General features: G+C 40.9%; 1 protein-coding gene across 13 annotated transcripts in view; it reads right to left on the reverse strand.

Annotated features, from left to right (window-relative positions):
* Positions 1 to 21,755, reverse strand: part of DMD (dystrophin) — a 2,032,119-nt gene that overhangs the window by 305,321 nt on the left and 1,705,043 nt on the right. For all 13 annotated transcript variants that reach the window (XM_061627388.1, XM_061627390.1, XM_061627384.1 and 10 more), the window contains 2 exons: positions 18,370 to 18,490; positions 17,460 to 17,728 (listed from right to left, as the gene is read on the reverse strand). In XM_061627388.1, coding sequence (XP_061483372.1) covers positions 17,460 to 17,728; positions 18,370 to 18,490 — 390 coding nt within the window. The remainder of the gene's footprint in view (positions 1 to 17,459; positions 17,729 to 18,369; positions 18,491 to 21,755) is intronic.

Consider the following 21,755-nt stretch of genomic DNA (forward strand, 5'->3'; position numbering starts at 1 on the left):
CATACAAATACATTAAAACATTAAAAATCTCAACAATAATAATAAAACCTAACCCACCCCAAAAGCCTGCCTGAAGAGCACACCATTAGTTTAGTGATGCTTCTGAGTTGCTGGATGGTCCATAATAAAATATCTATAATCTACCATTTATTCCAGAGGAGAGAGATGGCCTTCAGGATTAAGGAATTAGTCTCTCTCAATTGAGTCCTTCTAGGTTCTTGGTGTAGCACAAACATAGATTTGATGGTTGGGGAGCAATTGTCATAGTAGTCTATTAAAATGTGCATCTTTCCTATCGGGATAAGCAACAATTTTGAATGTTTACACTTGGTATTGGGCAACCGCAACAAAAGTGTGGGGATTCCCATGGTATATGAGCCACCCTGCTGTCAACAGTCTCTATATCATGAACCACAGTTGGCTAGGGGGTGGCCCAGGGGCCCCAAGCTCCAGATCATTTGCACCAGGCTTCAGATTTTCTGCCTCATCTCCCATTTTTGAAACTTTTTTTTTAATAAATGTGCATCTATACATATGTTAGCATATGCAAATTTCACCCAATTTTGTATCATGGGCCTGAATCCCAAACCTTTTAAGACTCTAGCAATCCCCCTGCCATGAACTGACAGAGGAGTTTCCGATGTAGTGTGGTAGACTCTTAGGATGGTGGTCCTAAGGGAAGTTCAACATCCATGTGGCAACTGCCATGACAACCACGGTCCCTCCTGAATGGATATAGCCACAATTATCCATACTTTCATAACATCTGTTTTGAATTATTGCAATGTGCTGCACATGGGACCACACTTGAGAATTGTTTGGAAACTGTAGTTAGTACAAAATATGGTAGCAGATTAATAACTGGAATCAGACACATAGAGCATATCTGACTAGGTTTTAAATAGTGTGTGGGTCTCCAGTCTGCTTATGGCCTCAGTTGAAGATGCTAACATTTAAAACCCACAACAGTTTGGGGCCATTCTCAGTTGTGGTTTCTCAGCTCTGGAATGCTTTCCCCAGGCAGGCTCACCTAACTCTGTTGTCTTTTTCACACTAGCCAAATGACTTTTTTTTTATCCACCCAGCCTTTACACCTTCTGTTTTATGTATCATTTTTAACTGGCTATCAGCTTTTCTGTTATTCTTAACATAAGTTATTTTTATGTGATACTATTATATCTTGTTTTAATATTTAATATTAGTCACTTTGGGACACTACTGCCTAAAAAGTGTGATCTTAATCCTCCAAATACATATGTACAGTAAGGTGACTCATAAGTAATGCTAAGCCAATCCATGAGTGTGAGAGCTCCTGGAGAGGAGATTGCAGTTGCTGCACTCCTATCCCAGTCCTCCTCCTGCTGTGCTGCCATGAACTAAGCTGTGGCATGGCTTAGCATGTCATCTGAACATTATTTTGTTCCAGAGCTATAATCAAGGTTTGTTATTTGGTTTACAGCAACAATTAATAAATAATAACAACCAGAAACAATAATGTTCAGTCCACTAAAAACAATAAAATAATTACAAACGACAACAGCATACTTAGAAATCACAACACATGTGATAGTCTGCCATATCCTAAGAGAAAAGACAGGAACAGCCTTGTTTCTTATCTCCTATACAATATCAAAATCCCTATACAATCAAATAATGCTGTGAACTGTTGGGGAACTAAGGCTGTGAGACAGTGACTTACTCAAGGCTCCACAGGCTTTTGAGGATAGGAAAACTTTCCCAGGTCCTCTTTCAATATTCTGTCCACTGAAATGCATTGGCTCTGTTCCACTAGAAATACATAGCCAACCAACAGTTCAAAGCATTTAAAGTATTCCATGGCACACCAAGAGAACTGAAATGGCAACAAACCATATCAGCCTAATTATCCTTACTGGGAAACTGCCTGACAAGTACAGAAAGACTACATTGGTCTCACAGGAGTGTGTATGTATTGACCCGGCAAGTTAATTAGGCACATGATGAAATGGTAGGAGATAAATGAGAGAAAAAGGACTTTGTGAAAGATTGACATGTGAAAGCCAATTAGGGTTTATGCCAGTATGAACAACAATGGATGCAGCTGCTGCTACTGAAATACCTCAAGACAAGGAACATAAAAATGAATGGGATTTTTTATTATACTCTTATGTATGTGAGGCCTCCTACAGAACCATTTAAGAAGCTTACAAGTGGCATCTCTAGGTGCTCTCTGTGATGGTAGGTTAATATCAGGAATCAGCCTAATGTCCATTCCAAAATGTGTGGGACAATTTCCACCTGTTACACTATGCTTTGCCGCAGAAATGTATCACAGCCTAAAAAGAGTCAAATATGATGAAGAGCTAGGGAAATACATATATATATATTTGGTGAATGCTTTGACAAATATACAATACATGCTGTGTTTTGGAACAAAAAAAAAGCTTGCCAACACATCCACAGACCACACAGACCATGTGCAGCTTGACTGAATCAACTCTCAGACTAACATACCTCACAGCGTTGTTAGAAAGACTCCATAAGCACACTGGAGATGTAAAAATACATAAACCCCATAGAATAGTTTATTGACGAAAGCAGTTGGCCATTGCAGATTTTTTTTTTAAAAAAATCAGTATTAGATTCCTGCCAAATAACAGCAGTGACGCCTAAGTAAGCCCTGCCTAATTGCGTACAAAATAGGGTTGGAGGGGGGAGAGAGAGATAAATTAACAGCACAATCCTATGTGTCTACTCAAAAGTCCCATTGATTTACAACACAATCCTAACCATGTCTACTCAAAAGTAAGTCCTATTGAATTCAATGGGGTGATGAGACACTACCAGAGCTTGGAAAAGTTACTTTTTTGAACTACAGCTCCCATCAGCCCCAGCCAGCATAGCCACTGGATTGGGCTGATGGGAGTTGTAGTTCAAAAAAGTAACTTTTCCAAGCTCTGGACACTACAAATAAAAACACAAAGCCTGGAAAGCAGGCATCCTTCCACCCTCCATGCTTTGATTGCTACATTACACTCCTGATTTTTCACAAGCCTCTTTTCAAAGGGTTCTGTTTGTATTTGCCTTTTGGGTGTGGTGTGGTGTGGTATTCTTTACAGTGTAGTAGAATCTGCAGAAAATAACTCTAGGGAGTACCTGATGATCAAACAGAGATTACGGAGTGACACACTGATGGGGATTTTTTTATATACCAACAATAAGCAAAATATATCTGTTTATAAAGCTATAAAGCAGCCTTTCCCAACCAGTGTGCCTCCAGATGTTGTTAGACCACAACTCCCATCAGCCTCAGCCAGCATTGCCAATGGTCAGGAAAGATGGGAATTGTGGTCCAACAACATCTGGAGGCACACCGGTTGGGAAAGGCTGCTATAAAGGTTTATAATATTTTATAGTTTAGTAGCCAGCCAGAACCTTTTTTCTTTTCACAGCTGTCTTCTCTGACTGTGCTGAGATGTATGGTACAGCTTAAACTCTATAAGGTAAGATTACACTGAACATTCCTGTACTCTCCAAGACATAGAAAGGATTGCATTAACTAAAATGCTTAGCTCATAGCGAAAATGTACTGGTATGTGCTGAACATTACCAAATTGGCTAAGAACATAATGTAGACAGTGTAATGCTCATGCAATACCTATGTAATGCTGATGTAATGCTTATGCAATGCCTATGTAATGCTGATGTGTAACCTCCTGATTCATCAATGCTAAAGTCTTTGTCCTGGAATGTATAAAACCCTAGGCAAGCAGTGCCATGTTGCAGCTCTCCACCAACATGATGGGAGACTGACCATGCACACATAACCAATAAAGGCCTAACTTTGCTGCAAGCCTATGTCTTCAATTTCATCTAGGATCCCTGGTCCAACGAATCCCAGAATTCCCCGTCAACACCACTAGACAGAGAGAGAGAGAGAAAGCAGCTTTTGATTTGCTTGTGCCCAATCACCAATCACAACTCTTATTTCACTCATTGGCTAAAACCCTGAAGGGGTGGGGACTTGAGCAGGCTAGCTCATTTTGCAAAAAATATGTGTCTGTGTGAGGCTCACATTTTGGTGCCTAGTTCTTCTAGAGCATGTACAAAGTTGTTTTTTTAAAAAATGAAAGCTAAGAGTCCGGGCCCCCTGCTGGCCCCAGGTCCATTGGAAATCTACCCTTTCTACCTGTCTGTGGGTGGCCCAGCTTGCTTTCATCAATGAAACAATACTTCTACAAGGCATTTCCAGTATGCTGTGGCTCAAGTTCTCTCTGTACCTTACCTTACCCTCTTATATTTGTGTATCAGCGTATGTACACTTCTTTTTAGAAATTCACGTAGTGAGGAATCCATCAAAGTCATTGACACATTTTTTATAACTGTTAAGCCCTCTCAGGAAGAGAATAATAATGGAGTTCATTATAATTTGTTCCAAATCAGAAAAATGTGATAGCAAAGGAAAGAGAGATATTCAAGGCAAATTATCTATGGGTTGAGCATTCCAGATATCTCTGTGCTCATTACACCCCTTACTTCATATACTTCCAAACTAAGCTAATTATTGTGTTAGCTTGATACACTGATTTTATTTCACTCCTTGACTTGCTTATGTGCAGTAGTTACTTCACAGTTATAGTATCTGCATACTTGATAGGTACAGCATCAAAATAAATCCCTTGTGTACATACGAATGACAGCACTGAAGTTATTGATAAAACTATTCCACTTAAAGATGTATTGGGAAGCCAACTGCTTTAGAAAAGTAAACAATGTAATTATTTTTTTTAAAAATAAAATTGATTATATTCTTCTCTTTTATAGTTAAACTTTTATTCCATCTATATCCTTTAACAGCTTTTATAAAGCCTTGGCAGTCACCGTTAGGATGTGCAGGCGATGTAACACATTTCAATAATATATTTAACTTTAATTTTAAAAAAAGATGTTCACAACTCCCAAATTCTCTAGTCAAAGGCACTAGCTATAAATAAACTTTCATATCTCTTTCTTCTTCCTTGCCCCCTTTTCTGTCCCTGACAGAGCCATACCATCATTTTCCAGCTAATCATCTCTGCCTGACCCTCTCTCACTCTATTCTATTCAACTTGCTATTTAACCCTCCCCTCTGCTTAATCTTCTCTCACAACAGCTTCATACTCAGCATGTGTGGGGGACACTCTTATTTATTTAATTTATGAATTGCTTCCCATAAAACATTCCAAAGTGATTTAACAATAAAACCATCATATATAAACAACTTCAAGTCCAATACAGATACAATATAGGGTAAAAATATCCTCTTAAAAGGCTTGTTGAAAAAGGAAGGTCTTTGATAAGCACCAGAAAGATAATACAGATGGTGCCTCTCTGTGATGTCTGATTATCAAACCCCACTAACATTGACCATAAAAATGCCTTTTTAATAAAAACTACAAACATGTTACATTACTATTAGACAAAAACACATACTAGATGGTCCCCTTGACCTAACAGAACATAATTCAATTCTTACTGTGAATTTCTATTCCCAGAGTTTCCTGGAGGGCATTCAGACACTTGGGATAGCGTCTCCCACTGGTGCTGCAGGCAGGGTCAAATCTTCTAACTTCCTCTCCTAGAGGGAGGGGCCATCCCATCCTCCACACCCACTGAAAGAGCAAGGACTACCCCTCGAACTCCCCATAATTCCATCAATGAAGCCACCCCTACAGTCCTATGGGCCACCCTGATAGATGAAGGAACTCATGAAAATGTGACATAAAATGGAATTCCAAAAAGAAAGGTGAACTCACGGAACGTGAAAACAGAGTAAAAGAGCAATGACATGAAATACCCAGGGAGGTCCTGAGCTATCTCCTCACATGTATGACACTGGCAGAAGCCACTACAACTCAGCATAACCCAGCCCCAGAGAACCCGGAATGAAGAGACAGGGAATGTGCTTGTTGCGCGCCACCCCAACCTCCGAGCAGTGAGAGATCTCTAGGGGTTCCAGTGCTTACCCAGGGTTTGGTTTCCTTGGAAAGGTCAGCAGAGACTGTAGTATTTTTATGAAATATGGTTTATTTATTTACACACATTCCAACCTGACCTTAAGTTGGAGGGGTTGAAAGCCTCAACAGTACAGTAGACCTTTCTTTTCCATCAGGCTTACAGGAGGCACTCTAAAGCCATGGTGCAGGGAGGCAGCCTCTCTGCCTGCCTCCAGTTCCCAGGCTTTCCTCAGACTCAACTCAAAATTCCAGCCTCTCCTTGGCCAGGGGTGGGTGGGTGGGTTCTCCTGAAGAGTTTCAATAACAGTAGAATCTCCCTGGGCACCTGATATGTCCATTAACTCACCTGGCCACTCTGTTAGACTAACAAAGGGAACTCCCTGACCAGCAGAGCAGGCTTCTCACCCCCAGGTGCAGGGTTCTAAATCAGAGGCTGGAAAGGGACTCATAGAAATCATCCATCTCAAGCTCAAACCTATAACACACTGCAGGAACCTCTGGGAACAGAAATTCACGGTAAGAATTTCCTTATGTTTCTCAGAGGTTCCTGGAGGGCATTGAGCCACTCAGGATATAACAGAGCACCACCCCCAGGGCAGGTGTCTGGGATCAGGAAGGGTCATGCACAAACAACCCATTGTAAAACCTTCCATCCGTATGCAGCATTTGCTGATGCCCAGGAGTGGATTTTGTAATGCCTAGAAAAGCAAAGGTATTTCCTATGCCTCTGGCAAATTGGGACATGTAAGTAGGCCTCTGACAGGTCAATGGAAGCCATACAATTGCTCTGATTGACCGCCTCCAAGATTGATTTTCAAAGCCTCCATCTTGAACCTCTTTTACAGTAGCCATCTGTTCAGCCACTGGAGATCTAGGATGGCCCTGATGTCCCAATTCTTTTTTGGGATGAGGAAGATGATGGAGTAAATCCTTGTCGTGGACTAGAACTGGCTCCACCACTTAAAATCTCCAAGAGGTGCCTGTTGGCCTTGCAATACACTTGATGCTTGTCTGGCTTTCTGGAGTGAGGAGTTGCTGTGAACTTCTCTCCTGGACACCTGGAAAACTCCAAGGAGTAACCTGAGGAAACGGTTTTGAGGACCCACTGATCTGTAGTGGTGGCGGCTCATTCCTGGGCAAAGTGGAGAAGCTGGCCCCCTATTGTTCCTTGATTGGCTGGACATCAGGAGGACTGCCCTTTCTTTGATTCCTTCTGGAAATTGGGGTTAGAAGGATAGGCAGCTGAGGCCTGGGATCTGGTTGATCTATCCCAACAGGGTTGAGCAGCATTGCCAGTTGTAGGACTTCGTGTTCTGAAATGACTGCAACTGTTGTGTTCTGTGGTCCTCCTTCCTAGACAATGGAAGGGTTTTATTTTTGTTTCTGTCAGGACCTTGTCCAGAGGCTCACCAAATAGTTTCCCACCCCCAGAGGGTGCATTGGTTAAATGTTTGTGGGAGCCAGGAGCCACATCCCATGAGTGCAGCCAGATGTTGCACCACACCATGTTGGAAGCCATTGCCCTGGCATTGAACTGCAATGTGACCCCTGCTGCATTGGCCGGGGATGTGGCCACTAGAGAGATCTTTTTAAATCCATTCTTAAAGTGTTTGCACACATTCCCCTGCTTGCAAGCTCATTGGCCCACAGCATGTTTGCATGTGAAAAAACACCAAGGTGGCTGCCAAGGCATGGAATGTTGTTGCCTGAAGCTCAAAATCTCTGTGCAATGCCATCTCCATTCACTTGTCACAAGCATCTTTAGGTCCCCTTTCCCCTTCTGTGGGAAGGGTTGCAGAGGACATGAGAGCTGCCATGGGTGAACCTACTACAGGGATCTGCAAGGGCCCCATAACCACTGGTGTGAAGGAGTAATGCTTGCTGACCAGCTTGTACATAGGTTTATTCAGATCATTGAATGAGTCTGGGAAAGGGATGGTAGCCACCTTAGGTTGACCATCTGGGAAGGCAATCTTGGATACCTTAGAGCCTCCACCTTCTTTGCTGGCTCCTCAGGCATCTCCAGCACCCTTCTGGCCTTTGCCAAGACAGCTCGGAAGGTATCGGCCCAGAAAAGCCGCCCCCAAGGAGGGTGGCCTCTAGCTCTTCTTCAGAAAGCTCTCCTCATGTTCCTCAGAAGGCAGGGAGTGTTCTGAATCTGACAAAATCCCCAGTGCAGTAGCCACCCTCCTACTATGCCCCCTCTTACTGCCCTGACCAACCTTGACCAAGACAGAAGACAGCTTCCCTCCCTTTCTCCATTTGTGCTTTTCCTTATTGCCCCTCTTGTGTGAGCACCCTTGCCTGGAAGGGGAGGAAGGGAGAGAAGAGGAAAAAGTGATGGAGAATGAAGATGAGGAGGAGGAGGAAGAAGAGGTGGTGGTAGAGGAGGGAGACTTTGTATGCTTCCTCTTTTTATGCCCTGATTCCTCTTAGTAGCTTTCCCCTTATGTGACTGCAAAGCTACTGATGGGTTAGGGGGGTTCTGTTGCTGCCCCCACCTCCCTGACCTTCTTAATAATGATCCCCCTAAAGAACCTGGGGAATTCCTTCTTCCCAGGAATGAACAGTGAGGGGAGCCAAAATGGCTTCTACTTCTTCTCTCTGTGCATCTCTCTTGCTCTCCTGTGGCCAAAGTTGTGAGCCAATTCGGGAAGAAGTCTCTGCCCCTTTCAGCTTACTGGCATCCTCCAAACTACTCCAGTCTGAGAGTAACACTTCTCTCCTGCTGGCCACTGCGTGCAGAGCCTCGGTTCCAATTGATCCTAAGGTGGGGGTTGGGAGAGACCAAAGGGCCAGTCGGCACCAGTGAAGCTACGCTACAAACCTCCCTCTGGCTGGGTTGGTGCAAGGAGGCCTTCACAATTGCCACAGATGGCTGGCTTGGTTGAGCATTTCCAATCAGGAGAGGCACGAACCACCACAGGTGTTCCACTCCTGCCTGGCTGAAAGGCCGCAGTCGCACCTATTGCTGGGTGCACACTGCGCCTTGGAAACAAGCTGCTGCTCCCTTGCTGTGAACCAGCAGCCCTCTATGTGGATGACCCCCCACCTCTGCTCTGGCTGGGAAGTTGGGTGTGAAGGGGAAGAGAAGGGAAGAAAAGAGAAGCAGAAGACACTGAGGGGAGGGAAGAGATGAAGGAAGAGGAAAAAGAAAAACAGATGACTGGCTCTTAAGGAGCACAGTCAGGACCTGTGTGTTCGTAGTCGCAGGCAGGGCCACTTTGGAGGACAGGATGACCCCTCCCCCTGGGAGAGAAAGCTAGAAGATTGGACCCTGCATGCAGCACCAATGGGAGGTACCATACCAAGTGTCTCAGTGCCCTCCAGGAACCTTTGGGGGAAAAATCAGTTCCCAAAAGGTGCAGTACAAATGGAGAAATCTTTCCCAAAAAACCACCCCAGCAAAATCTATGGAAGAAAAATTTACAGCACCTGTCAACATGCCAGTCTCTCATCAAATATTTAACTTTTTTTAAAAAAGCTATTTGTTATTCTTTTTACACCAAATTTGGCATAGACTATCCTCAAACATACTTCACCTATATTGCCAAATTTCAAATCAGTCGGTTGAACCATTTTCTAATTATAAGTCATAGAACCTATTCTTTCCTCCAATTTCTCATTATAATGGTGAAATGTGATTTACAAAGCAATCCAACTTGCAGGAGGCTGGTGGGAGTGAAGCCGGCAGAGGAAGAGTTGGCAGAAAGGGCCGCCACATACAGCTGCCACTCGGAGGCCTCATGGAGGGGAGAATGCTGGCTGCGCTGGCAGGACAAGGCAGAAGGAAGCAAAATACATGTCTCCTGCTGCCACCCCTTTTCCTGGTGAACCGGCTGTTGCAACAGAGGGCTGTGGGACAGAGCCAAACTGGACCTGGATATCACATCAGTCCCCCTGTCCCCTCCTTTGACACACCCCAGAATGCCCCTTTGGCAGGCCTTTTGCTGCTTCCACTGGCTCCCCTTACGCTGGGCTTCCCCGCAGACCTCTGGCTGTGGTGGCTAGGTCCTGGGTCAGCCATGGCTGAATCAGGATGAGGGACTCATGCCAGCGTAGCCTGGCTGAGCCGGGACCCAGCCAGCGCAGCCAGACGTCCGCCATATTGAACTGGCCTCAGCCCAGCATAAACAGCAGTTGGATTGTGCCCTTAGCCGACTAACCCTTATTAACATAAAGTAGCATAATGAAATTAAATGACACAACTTCATTGAAAATTTTCTGTGAAATACATATATTCATGTTATCTTTTTAGGATGCAAAGGGAAAAATACTTAGAACGATTTATTACAACTTATTTTTCCTTTTTATTTAATAACGTTATACCAAACATGCTAGAAACATTCAGGCAAAAGAAAATTATACCAGAATTACAAAAAAAAATGAGAAATTTATGAGGACAGTCATACAACCGTCCTGTTTAAAATTATTATTGTTATCATTCATTAATTTATGAATTGCCTTTTTCATGAGTCTCAAGGCAATTTACAAACCATAAAAAAGCTAAAAATAATTTTTAAAACAGTACAAAAATCAACTAAAGATTAATTTTCAAACAATACAAAATGAACACCTAAGGCAGAAACCTTTTCATCCAGCCGGAAAAGCAAATTGAAACAAAAAACATCTTCAATTGTTTCCAGAAAGTGCAGATAGTGGGTGTCTGCCATATTTCAACATGGATGCTGTTCCACAAAACAAGGACAGCGTCACTAAAAACCCTGCTCCGAGTTACTGTGGAGTAGACTTCTGACCTTTTATAGCCAATTTGCTGCCAGAGAAATATATTGTCTATTGCAACTATGTATCAATATTATATTACCTTCCTTCAACAACTAACCCAACTGCTACAGTTTATTAAGAAGACCCAGTGCCTATGAACTCCCTAGTTTTTAGATTAACATTTAATCAGTAATTACCAAAATAAAAGTTGGGTTCATTTCTCATATCTACGATGATAAATTATATGTCTTTGGACAATGTCACTCAGTCAATATTCTTCATCTGTAAAATGGACCACCTCACTGTTTGCAAGAGTAAACACAGTTTGGACTGCAATCACATTGCAAATATAACTAGTTGTATGAAAGATAATAGTAACAGCCATAGTTCTAAATATGGGCAGAGCCATCCAAACCCCTCCATTTGCTGGACTAGAGGGGGATTAGACAGAGGCATTGGCACTGGGGAGCTCCAAAATGGGGTGTTCCAGGGGTGGAAGTTGGGAGTGGATTAGCTGGCCCAGGATCTACTGGATCCCAGTCCAGTCTTAGTGCCATTGTGTGATGGCATTGGGCCTGATCAGCCTGTATCAAGTCCAGTCATCCTGTTCCCCACCCAGGGGTGCAAACAGGATTTTCTGGGCCCTGTATACTATTTGTGGATTTGGCCTTCTGCTGCATTGCAAAAGAAGATGCACAGTTATGTAAAATTTGCATACACTTGTTGTCATAAGCAAATATGTACCCTTTTTGTAGATGGAGTAGAACGCTCAAAAATAAACCAATGGTCACAAACAAGTAATGAGATGTCCAACGGACAGAATATCAGCAGGTGAAGCTTTCCCCATAACTGTATTTCTATACTAGAAAAGACTAACTTAATATCTTAATATCTGCCAGCCACATAATTGTTAAAGGCATGAGAGTCCTACTCTCGTCCAATGCCAACCCTAAACTATGCAAAGAAATTGTTCCATGAGTTGTAAATGAGTTATGTTACTGCTGGCCTTTCATCTGCTGATCTTAGGCTGGCAATACTACATTCAGTGCAAGACCAGATGTGGTATTTCAGATGAAGGGGCTCAAAAGTCATTTAAGATTTACAGCAATTCTGTTCAGATGCTCATGCTTGGATAAATTCAAGATTTAAATAGTTAAGGAGCAAGCAGTGTAGGCATTTGTTGTGGTTATTTAATACCTCATAATAACTACAGCAATGTTTTCTTTTTCACTTTTGAGCAAAAAAGATATGAAATCCCCACTCAACCATGAAATTCACTTGGTGCTCTTGGACCCATCATTGTCTCTTACCCTAACCTACCTCACAGGGTTGTTCTGAAGATAAAATGGAAAAGAGGAGAACCATGTACACTACCTCAAGTTCTTTGAATAACAATCACAATGCATTTAAATGTTTATATCATAAGCACCAACCTACCCCCATATTACCCTGCCCCACGGGTAGAAAACCCCTCCCCATATATTGTTGCTAAAATCAACTTAACTACTTCCACTCCACTGCTACATTTTCCTAGGGAAAAAAAACAGCACATCAAGAGACTGGAAGCACACAGTGAGCATTCCACTGCTACATGCTGGAAAAACAACAGTAACAAAACGAAGTAGAACCTGCAGATAATAATTTATTGGGAGTACCTGATCTCAAATGGAGATAACGAGGAGACAGAAGCTATTAGCCAGAAAGAAAAGTGCAGGGAAGGTGAAACATTAGCTTTTTAGGTCTCCAGGGATTCTTGGTGTCTAAACAACTCACTTATCAGCTCTGACTTCACTCATTGGCTAAATACACAGAAAAGTGAGAACACCTAGGCTGGCTTATCTCACAGAAATCACTTAGAAGCATAAGGCTTGCCTGCATGTTTCACATCACAACTTTCTTTGCAAGAATCCGACTGACTTACATTTCAAAAAATGAAAGCAGAGTCTGGGGCCTCTATGGCTTGGGGCCCAGTACATGTGTACCACCTGAACCTCCTTTTGGTGCCTGTTCTCCCACATTCTGCTACAGCCATTGTGAACAGCAGAACTACAGATACAACAGTGCCTCCACTGTTACACAAAGCCCCACTGGTGGCAGGGGGGAGAGCTTAGGATTGTATTCTAATGCTCACATAAACACACTATATAGACTAGCTAAAATGGGCCCATATTTAACAGAAAAGAAAAAGAGAGAACACTTTATATTTGAACCTCTTTTCCTACTTTTTTGCTCTTAGAAACACAGAAAACATTTATAGGACTGTGAGTCACTTCACCCAGCACACTAACAAAAGCCTACTCAAAGATCAGTACCACTAAAAAGCCATATTCTATTCCTATAGGGCCATGCAAAGCTTCTACTGAAATCAGCAGGGCATGGCCATCTAAAAGAAAAGTTTAGCTATATGGGCAACTAATGCTTCATTTCTTGTTTTTAATCCTAACCAAGTTCTAATATTCCAGAAGGAATATTTTGAGTTGCTATGCTGCTTAGCCCTCTGACTTAAGGGGATAGTTAAAGCAATTTTTAAGTCGCCGTGCCTTAAAGGGAATTAAATTAAGTTCCAGGCAAGGATTGTTGTTTGAAAGTATACAGTTAATCTATTCAAGTCAGTATAGTATAACTGGGTGTTATAACAAATTAAACCGGAACTATCACTAGAAGCTAAAATGATGCAACTGAGGTTATCATACTTTGGACACATACTGAGAAGACATGATTCACTAGAACAGACAATAATGCTGGGAAAAACAGAAGGGAGTATAAAAAGAGGAAGGCCAAACAAGAGATGGATTGATTCCATAAAGCCACAGACCTGAACTTACAAGATCTGAACAGGGTGGTTCACGACAGATGATGTTGGAGGTCACTGATTCATAGGGTCGCCATAAGTCGTAGTTGACTTGAAGGCACATAACAACAACATAGTCTTTGTACTTTGTACCCAACTTTACAGTTTACAAGCTTCAGTTGAATTACCAAATTCTATCATACCAGCAGCACAACAATGCTAAAAATATGCCTTTATAAGCACCCTTCATGGGATATAAGCACCCTTCAAAGGATACATCATGATGAATAACGGAAAAAGGACACCTTTTGCCTTTCCCACTCTCCAGGAACTGACCATATACCCACGAAAAGCTCACAGTTGGGCCTAGCAGCCCTCAAGTAGAAGCATTGTATGGCTTATGTATATTACGTATTCTGACTGGAGATGTCTCTTCAGGATATCAAGCAATGGTGTTTCACAATCACATGCTACCTATAGCTCTTAGCATAGCAGAAGAAGCCCAGCCAGGAGAAATGGGGACAAGATGTCACTTTCTCTTTCCCCCTCCTGAAACTCACACCCATCCTCGTCTCAAGAGGACAACAAAGATTTCAAGCTAGGTGGAAACCAGAACAAGAGCAATCTTCTTTGGGGTTGAAGTAATATTGCAAAAGTTTGTTGCTGATCCCACTTGTACTTTCTGACTATCATAAGAACATAAGAAGAGCCTGCTGGATCAGGCCAGTGGCCCATCTCGTCCAGCATCCTGTTCTCACAGTGGCCAACCAGGTGCCTGGGGGAAGCCCGCAAGCAGGACCCGAGTGCAAGAACACTCTCCCCTCCTGAGGCTTCCAGCAACTGGTTTTCAGAAACATACTGCCTCTGACTAGGGTGGCAGAGCACAGCCATCATGGCTAGTAGCCATTGATAGCCCTGTCCTCCATGAATTTGTCTAATCTTCTTTTAAAGCCATCCAAGCTGGTGGCCATTACTGGGTCCCGTGGGAGCAAATTCCATCATTTAACTATGTGCTGAGTAAAGAAGTACTTCCTTTTGTCTGTCCTGAATCTTCCAACATTCAGCTTCTTTGAATGTCCACAAGTTCTAGTATTATGAGAGAGGGAGAAAAACTTTTCTCTATCCACTTTCTCAATGCCATGCATAATTTTATACACTTCTATCATGTCTTCTCTGACCTGCCTTTTCTCTAAACTAAAAAGGCCCAAATGCTGTAACCTTTCCTCATAAGGGAGTCGCTCCATCCCCTTGATCATTCTGGTTGCCCTCTTCTGAACCTTTTCCAACTCTATAATATCCTTTTTGAGATGAGGCGACCAGAACTGTATACAGTATTCCAAATTCAGCCGCACCATAGATTTATACAATGGCATTATGATATCGGCTGTTTTATTTTCAATACCTTTCCTAATTATCCCTAGCATGGAATTTGCTTTTTTCACAGCTGCCGCACACTGGGTCGACATTTTCATCATGCTGTCCACTACAACCCCAAGGTCTCTCTCCTGGTCTGTCACCACCAGTTCAGACCCCATGAGCGTATATGTGAAATTAAGATTTTTTGCCCCAATATGCATAATTTTACACTTGTTTATATTGAATTGCAGTGTTCTGTTTTCTTACCTTTCCTGTTTTTACAATGTACTTATTTTTATTCCTTATATTATTTTGGTTTCACATCCTTTTGTCTGTTTACATTTTTTATACTTCCCTGTGCATTATTACTATTACCCCCCTCATATCATGCTGCAATATCCCTCCTCCCTGCACCCCAAACTCAGAAATTCATCTGTGGTTCAGTAATTTCTCTCATAAAATATGTAATGGTTGTGAAAAATCAGCTATGATTTTTCAGACAAACTCATTTTCTATTGTAACCAACTGTCTTTCGCTTACTCATCTCTCTCTCTCTCTCTCTCTCTCTCCACAAAGAATGCTTCATTTGTATTCTTCGAACTGTTTCTCTTCATCATCTTGTTTGAGGCCAGATATTTTTTCTCATGTTGGGTTATTTTATCAACATGAAATTGATATATAATCCAGAATAATCGCATGCATACCTCCAGTGGTGGCTGGTGTCTATTGGGACTGTAAGGGCGGGAGGCAGGAACCCCAACATTAAGTGGACCCAGAGCCAATTACAGGCAGAAACAACTAATCTGAGTTTTGTTTCTATCCTCCTTCCTGTTCAGTGGCAAGACTGAGACTAAGGACAAGGAGGTGACAGCCAGTGCCACCCATGGACTGGTTATAAATAAGAAGGTAGGCAGTTGGGGGCTGACTGAGGTTGGTGGGGCAGTGCCCAATTTGCCCTAATGTTCTCTGCCTTGGCAAGTTTGGCAACGTGCCTGTCCACACACTATTTAGCAGTCATACACACTAAAGCACCTACTTTACTAAAAGAGTAACAACAGCAGTATTATCAAGTAGTATTTAAGGCTCTGCAAGAAGAACTTAATAAGACACTTTTTAAGGGAAGCTGGCCAATTTAAATGAGATTGATTATAAGCTTTGGTGTGAACAGGGGGAATTCTATTGAAACTGAAAGAGATGCCTGATGCAACTATTTTATTCTACTATACAAAATATATCTGGAATAAAACAATAAGCTTCAGTTTCCATGTTATGCTGCTTACCGTCAAGTACTACAAAAGGAATAACTAATACTGCAATAATACATTGTATGACACAGTGACACTAATTATGAAAGAGGAAGCACTCAAAAGCACTAAAAATCTTTTTTCCATATTTAATATAGCAATAAAACAGCATGTGCTACCACAAGCAATCCTTAACACAGAAAGTAGCTTAATGAGGAATATCTACAGAGTCTAATGTGTGTCATCTGGAAAAATATGTGTGGAATTATGACTTCATCATAGAAATAGGCAAGCCACCATGGAAAATAAAGATTGCTTGCTATGTTAGCCATTCTTGCTATGAAAAACTACAATTTGTTATTGGCTAAAGCCTTACATCTCTACTCAGTGTGGCAAATAATACATATTTTCTGAGAGAACCAACCTTATCACACGTCAATAAAAATATATAGTTTTCTCTAATGTCACCAAGAATGTAAAATGATCTGAACATGTTCAAATTTGAGTAATATAGGTTTTGGCCTATTTGGAGTTGAACTATTTTCTACATCATGTTTATTCAGCAGAATTAGGGTAATGTTCTTCAGAGTATTTCTTTCTATCAGTCAGTAAGACTGTTCAACACTATTTGCTTTATGCCGCAGTGTCCCTCTTGACCTTCAATATCTCCTGAAGGCCATTTCAGACTTCATGGCCCCTACGTGGAGGCTGCTGCAGGATTGTGGAGGTTGCTGGATGACTGCATTCCACTCAGAAAATGTGACATTTGCAAGTGTCTTACAAGGCATGTGATGGCCTGATCTGCATAATCTTGGTAGCAATAAATCCTGGGGTGAAGATTCTCCATGCAACTAGGATGTCACACATGGTTACATCCATGAAAGCATGTTTTGGCTGTCTTTGTCAAGGGCTGTAACATATGAAATGGCCCTGAGACAATCATTGTTTTACTCAGACCATGGTAGCTGGCATTTTGAATGCTGTATCGAAAGAAAAAATATTCAGTTCTGTTAAGATCAAATGGAGGACATTGTGTCTCTCGAAAAAACAATTCTAGACCAATTTGATTTGATTTATGTATAACATGTATGTATAATAATTTTTCAATCTTTTGTTTCTATTCTAAATTTTATGGCATATTATTTTTGATGTTGAAGATGGTGACATATCAGTAGAACTTTTGATTAAATTTACTATTTCATTTTTCACCTTTAATTTTTTTACAAGCTCAAGAGTTTTATATTTATATATTTTGCAAATAATAAAAATAATCATGAATCTTTTCACTTAGCCTTGAGGGGAAACAAATAATAGAAGTATGGCAAACATATCTTTCACTAGTGCTGATGAGTGGAAGCATAGTTTTACCTTGAGTTTTTCCAGGTGATCCTGGAGAGAGTCAATTAGCAAATCCCCCACTGGCTGCCAAGACCCCTTGAGAGCTTCAGCCTGATGTAGCTTCAGGTCCAGCTCATCCATTGCCTCTTGAAGTTCTTGCAGTCTTTCAAGAGCTTCATCAATCTTTTTTTGCCATTCAGCAGACTGTAGATTCAATTTATCCCATTCTGTTTTGACCTCATCTGCCTGCCTTCGTAGGAGTCGAGTGACATTCTGGGCTCTTTCCTCCAGAGGCAGCTCTAAAAGTGAAGTACAATAACAGTTCGATCTTGCATAGAAAAGCTATGCACAAATTTAAAGAACATTTGAAAGCTATCAGGTATATTTCATATAACCAGAAATCTCAAAATATCTATACTATTAGCACCCACTGTGTAAAGCTGTTCAAATAGGATATGCAGGGATATTCAGCCCTGGCTAATCCACTGCTGTTTTCAAGTAGTCATGTCATCCAGTTTTATTATATGCTACTGAAATGGCATAGGACTGGACTACTTGGAAACAGTAATAAGACTGCAAATGCTAAGTATGAAAAGGCTCTGAGCTTGAAAATTAGCAAGTTATTTCAGTTTTAGGGTCCCTCATCATTCTAGAACAATAGGTTGTATCCCAAGGGATATGAAATTTTAAAATGGATGAGTAATAAATTGTTCTAAATGCATGGTGAATTTGCACAAAATTGTTTCCCCCCTTGTCAAGATGCATTCATAAATATGCAAACAGATTACTGAGTGCTTATGTCTCTCTTGCCCTCCTCTTTCCCTATCTAAGCTTGCAAATATGTAGGAGATGCCCTGTCACTGACAACAAGAATTTATGGATCCTTTAGTCATTGCTTATCCCTCTATCAATATGTTATTACAGCTTTACATTCAATTACCTCTAGGCTCCTGGTAGAGCTTTTCTAGTCCCTCCAAAGGCTGTTCTGCTAGGAAAATTCGTACTGTTTCAAGTGCACTCAGGATAGCAGGTTCTTTCATTTTTAATTCCCTCTTAAAGGCCTGGAAATGAAACAATACAAATGTAAACTGGCATGCTAGTTGCTCATTTTGTCACCTTTATGCACAACGTTTCCCATATTAATTTCAGTCTAGTTTATGTGCAGCAAACAGGTCAATGATGGAAAGAAACAAGAAAAGATGAAATAATTCCAGAACTTTTTTGGGGGTGGGGGTGGGGAGATGTTTTTTCCTTTGTAAAAACAAGGGGGGAAAAGAAAAGAAAAAAATCCAGAACATTTCAAGATTGTCTTATTCTTCAGACCAGTGAACATGTACTGTGCTGAAAATGGAAAGACACTCTGATTAAATGGTTTGCTGTTAAACTGGACTCCTTCTGTGACTTATATCGGACTTCGTGGAACTTTGAAATCTTGCTGGAGGGACAAAGTTTTAGCTGGCATTATGTTTAACAGTGCTGGCACAGCTAATACTGCCTAAGAGGCAAACTATTTCCTAGAACATAAAATGAAATCCATAGTGATTCATAGCCATAACTTTGTTGTTGCTGACAACTTTGTCACAAAAAGTAGTTCAGCAGCATGGCCATATTAACACTTTGCTCTAAGGAGCAAAATTTAGTAGACTTGGGTTACTGTCCAAATAATTATAACTACAAAGTGTTCTGTAGCATATTGAACACTGATATAGTTGTATCATTTACACAGTGATAAAATGGTAAGAAAATTCTCCTTGCCCATAGTTTCTGTTACAGTGCATAATGGGTCTTAATGGAGGTAAGTTCTACTATGCTCGGTGAAGCTTACTCCCAGATACGTATGCATAGGATTAAGTCCTACTGCACAGGCCCATGCAGAACTAAGTCCCACTGTGTTTAGTGTAGATCATTTCCTAAGAGTGTATATTGCAACCTTAATTTCCTAGAAGTAGATTGCTAGGATATTTACCTGCTGTTTTGGCACTCCCTAAACTTTAGACATAAGAGTTGCTTTGGTGGCCAAGAGGATTATCTTACAATACTTGGAAGTCCCATGTTTCTCCCTGGGTTATTTGTGGTAAAAAAAATATCACTTATAATCAGTGGAGTACCTCCCTTATGCCTTCACATTTACATAGCACAATTTTCTGGTCTTTGTGAGCAATGACTCCATATGTTACTTAGTTCCTCTCATACTTCACTCCTCCCTTTACCTCTCTCCTTTACTCAATTTCACATTTTCTCAGCATTTTGTTTTCCTCTGATCATGAACAAACAAGAGTGAGGTACCCCAAGATCTGCACGAATATCACAAATGTAATACAAATACCCCTAAACGGAGCAAAACACCTGTTCAAAATATCTTGACTCCGCATGTGGAAACCAACCTGATACATTACTGTTCCCCTGCATGTCAGACTGCTTCATGAGCAGAAGGTATTTCTCTAACCTTCTAACATTATGCTGACAGGATCCTAGAAGCTATTGAGCTCTTTAATAAACCTTCTCTCAGAGTAAAATTCATGCCTACCATCAGGCTGCACAAGAGGAGTTTGTAAATACAAAGTTTGCTCAATGTATAGATCTTGCTGGCATCACCTTCTCGGCCTGGATGTGTGCTTGTATGCAGGTGTAAACACTAGATTCCCATCCACCCAAAGCTCTTTGCTGTCCTCTTCCATATAACTGTTAATTTTGAGCTAGTTGGAGGCACTTTTACATCACAAGGGTCCATACGCAATTGACTGCTTTTCCTCAAAGAAGGGTAGTCACTCCAGCAGTTGGATTCAAATGAGCTGTCAATGTAATTTTGGTATAACTGCCACACTTTGATGCTGCTTAGGCTCATCCTGCTTTTGTGCAACACCCATTTAGAGCTCTGAATTGTACCTTCCTTTCAGGCTCTGAGAGTCCTTAACCTGAACCTTCCACCAGTCTGTGGCCTCTCGTCTATTTGCCATTCTGAGCCAGGATACCATATCCTTTCTCCCTGTTTCCACCACCTATTCTTGGCTACAGCATAGCTAGCAACAGACTATGCACACCTTCTCTGGTCTGCTCACTCTACAGACAGTTCATAGACCTTTTATCTTTCCCATTTCTTATCTTCTGCAACTCCCCCCCCATCAAGTGCTTGCTTCATTATACGTTAATGACCTTCCCTTTGTGTATATTGTACTTACAAGCACAATGTAAAAAAAAAAACTCATTGAGAGGGCAAACCAAAACATTAGATTACATTAGATGGAATTTTTTGTATGCTTTATAAGTGGAATAATGATTTCCAGAACTGTAAACCAGCATGTTATGTTCCTTTTCCATATTTGTATTCTGGGTTCTATCAGAAGTGGAGTTCACAAAACTATTACAATGAAATGACCTAAAAGACTTAAGGTATCAAAAGTCACCATTGGAAACCATTGCCTGCCCTCTATTTTTCCTCTGCTAAACTATTCTTGCACGGAAGATATTTCCCCTTGTATTCATCCAATATGTGGCTGTACCTCTTAAGTATTTCATTCTAATACTTCATCTTAATAATTTTCATCCCAGTCTGTAAATGTAAGGTCAGATAAAGCAAAAGACTGTTAAATCAGTGTTGTGCCTGGACAGGAAATTCCTGCTGTATTGTTTTTCTATACTAGGATCCTTTTTAGAATTGTATATTAATTCAACTATAGTAGCTAATATTGATGCCCTTAATTGCCAAATAATAACTTTTTAAAAAAAAGATCACGAAAAGAATTTATATCCATAGATCCCTGGCAATTCATGCCAGAAAAAAGCTGATTATCATAGATAACAAAATTAGCCCAAATGTATGTCTAATTTACAACCAATGATTAATTTTATTGAATTCCAAAACATCTTCCACACTTTGGTGGTGACTGCGGAGAAAATCAAACACGCATAATATATGACCTGACAAAAGAACAAGTAAACTACTTTATTTAAACCCTTCTATTTGTCATGAACACCTGGGCCATAAAGGTATTCTTCCCACTATCTTAATAATGCATACATTGATTTGCTCATCTCCTATCTTCATTAGTATCTTGTTGGATTCCCAAGGGTGACTTTAATTCTCTTCAACTAGGAAAGAAGACACCTCCAAATGAGTGATGAAATGTAATAAAAGAGGAAACTATGTATTAATGACAAAAGCATCATTTCTGTTTGGGAGCAGGCAGCTATTCTTTTGATAATATTTTTATTAAAATCTTAACGAGGTAGATGTAAAATTGATTTAAATTAGATTTCTTTTAGTATCTCGCTATTTTTTTATTTGCCCATCAACTCTGTTTAGCATTGTCTAAGGAAAAGAGAGCA

This window comes from Rhineura floridana, chromosome 5, assembly GCF_030035675.1.
Source record: "Rhineura floridana isolate rRhiFlo1 chromosome 5, rRhiFlo1.hap2, whole genome shotgun sequence".
NCBI lineage: Eukaryota > Metazoa > Chordata > Lepidosauria > Squamata > Rhineuridae > Rhineura > Rhineura floridana.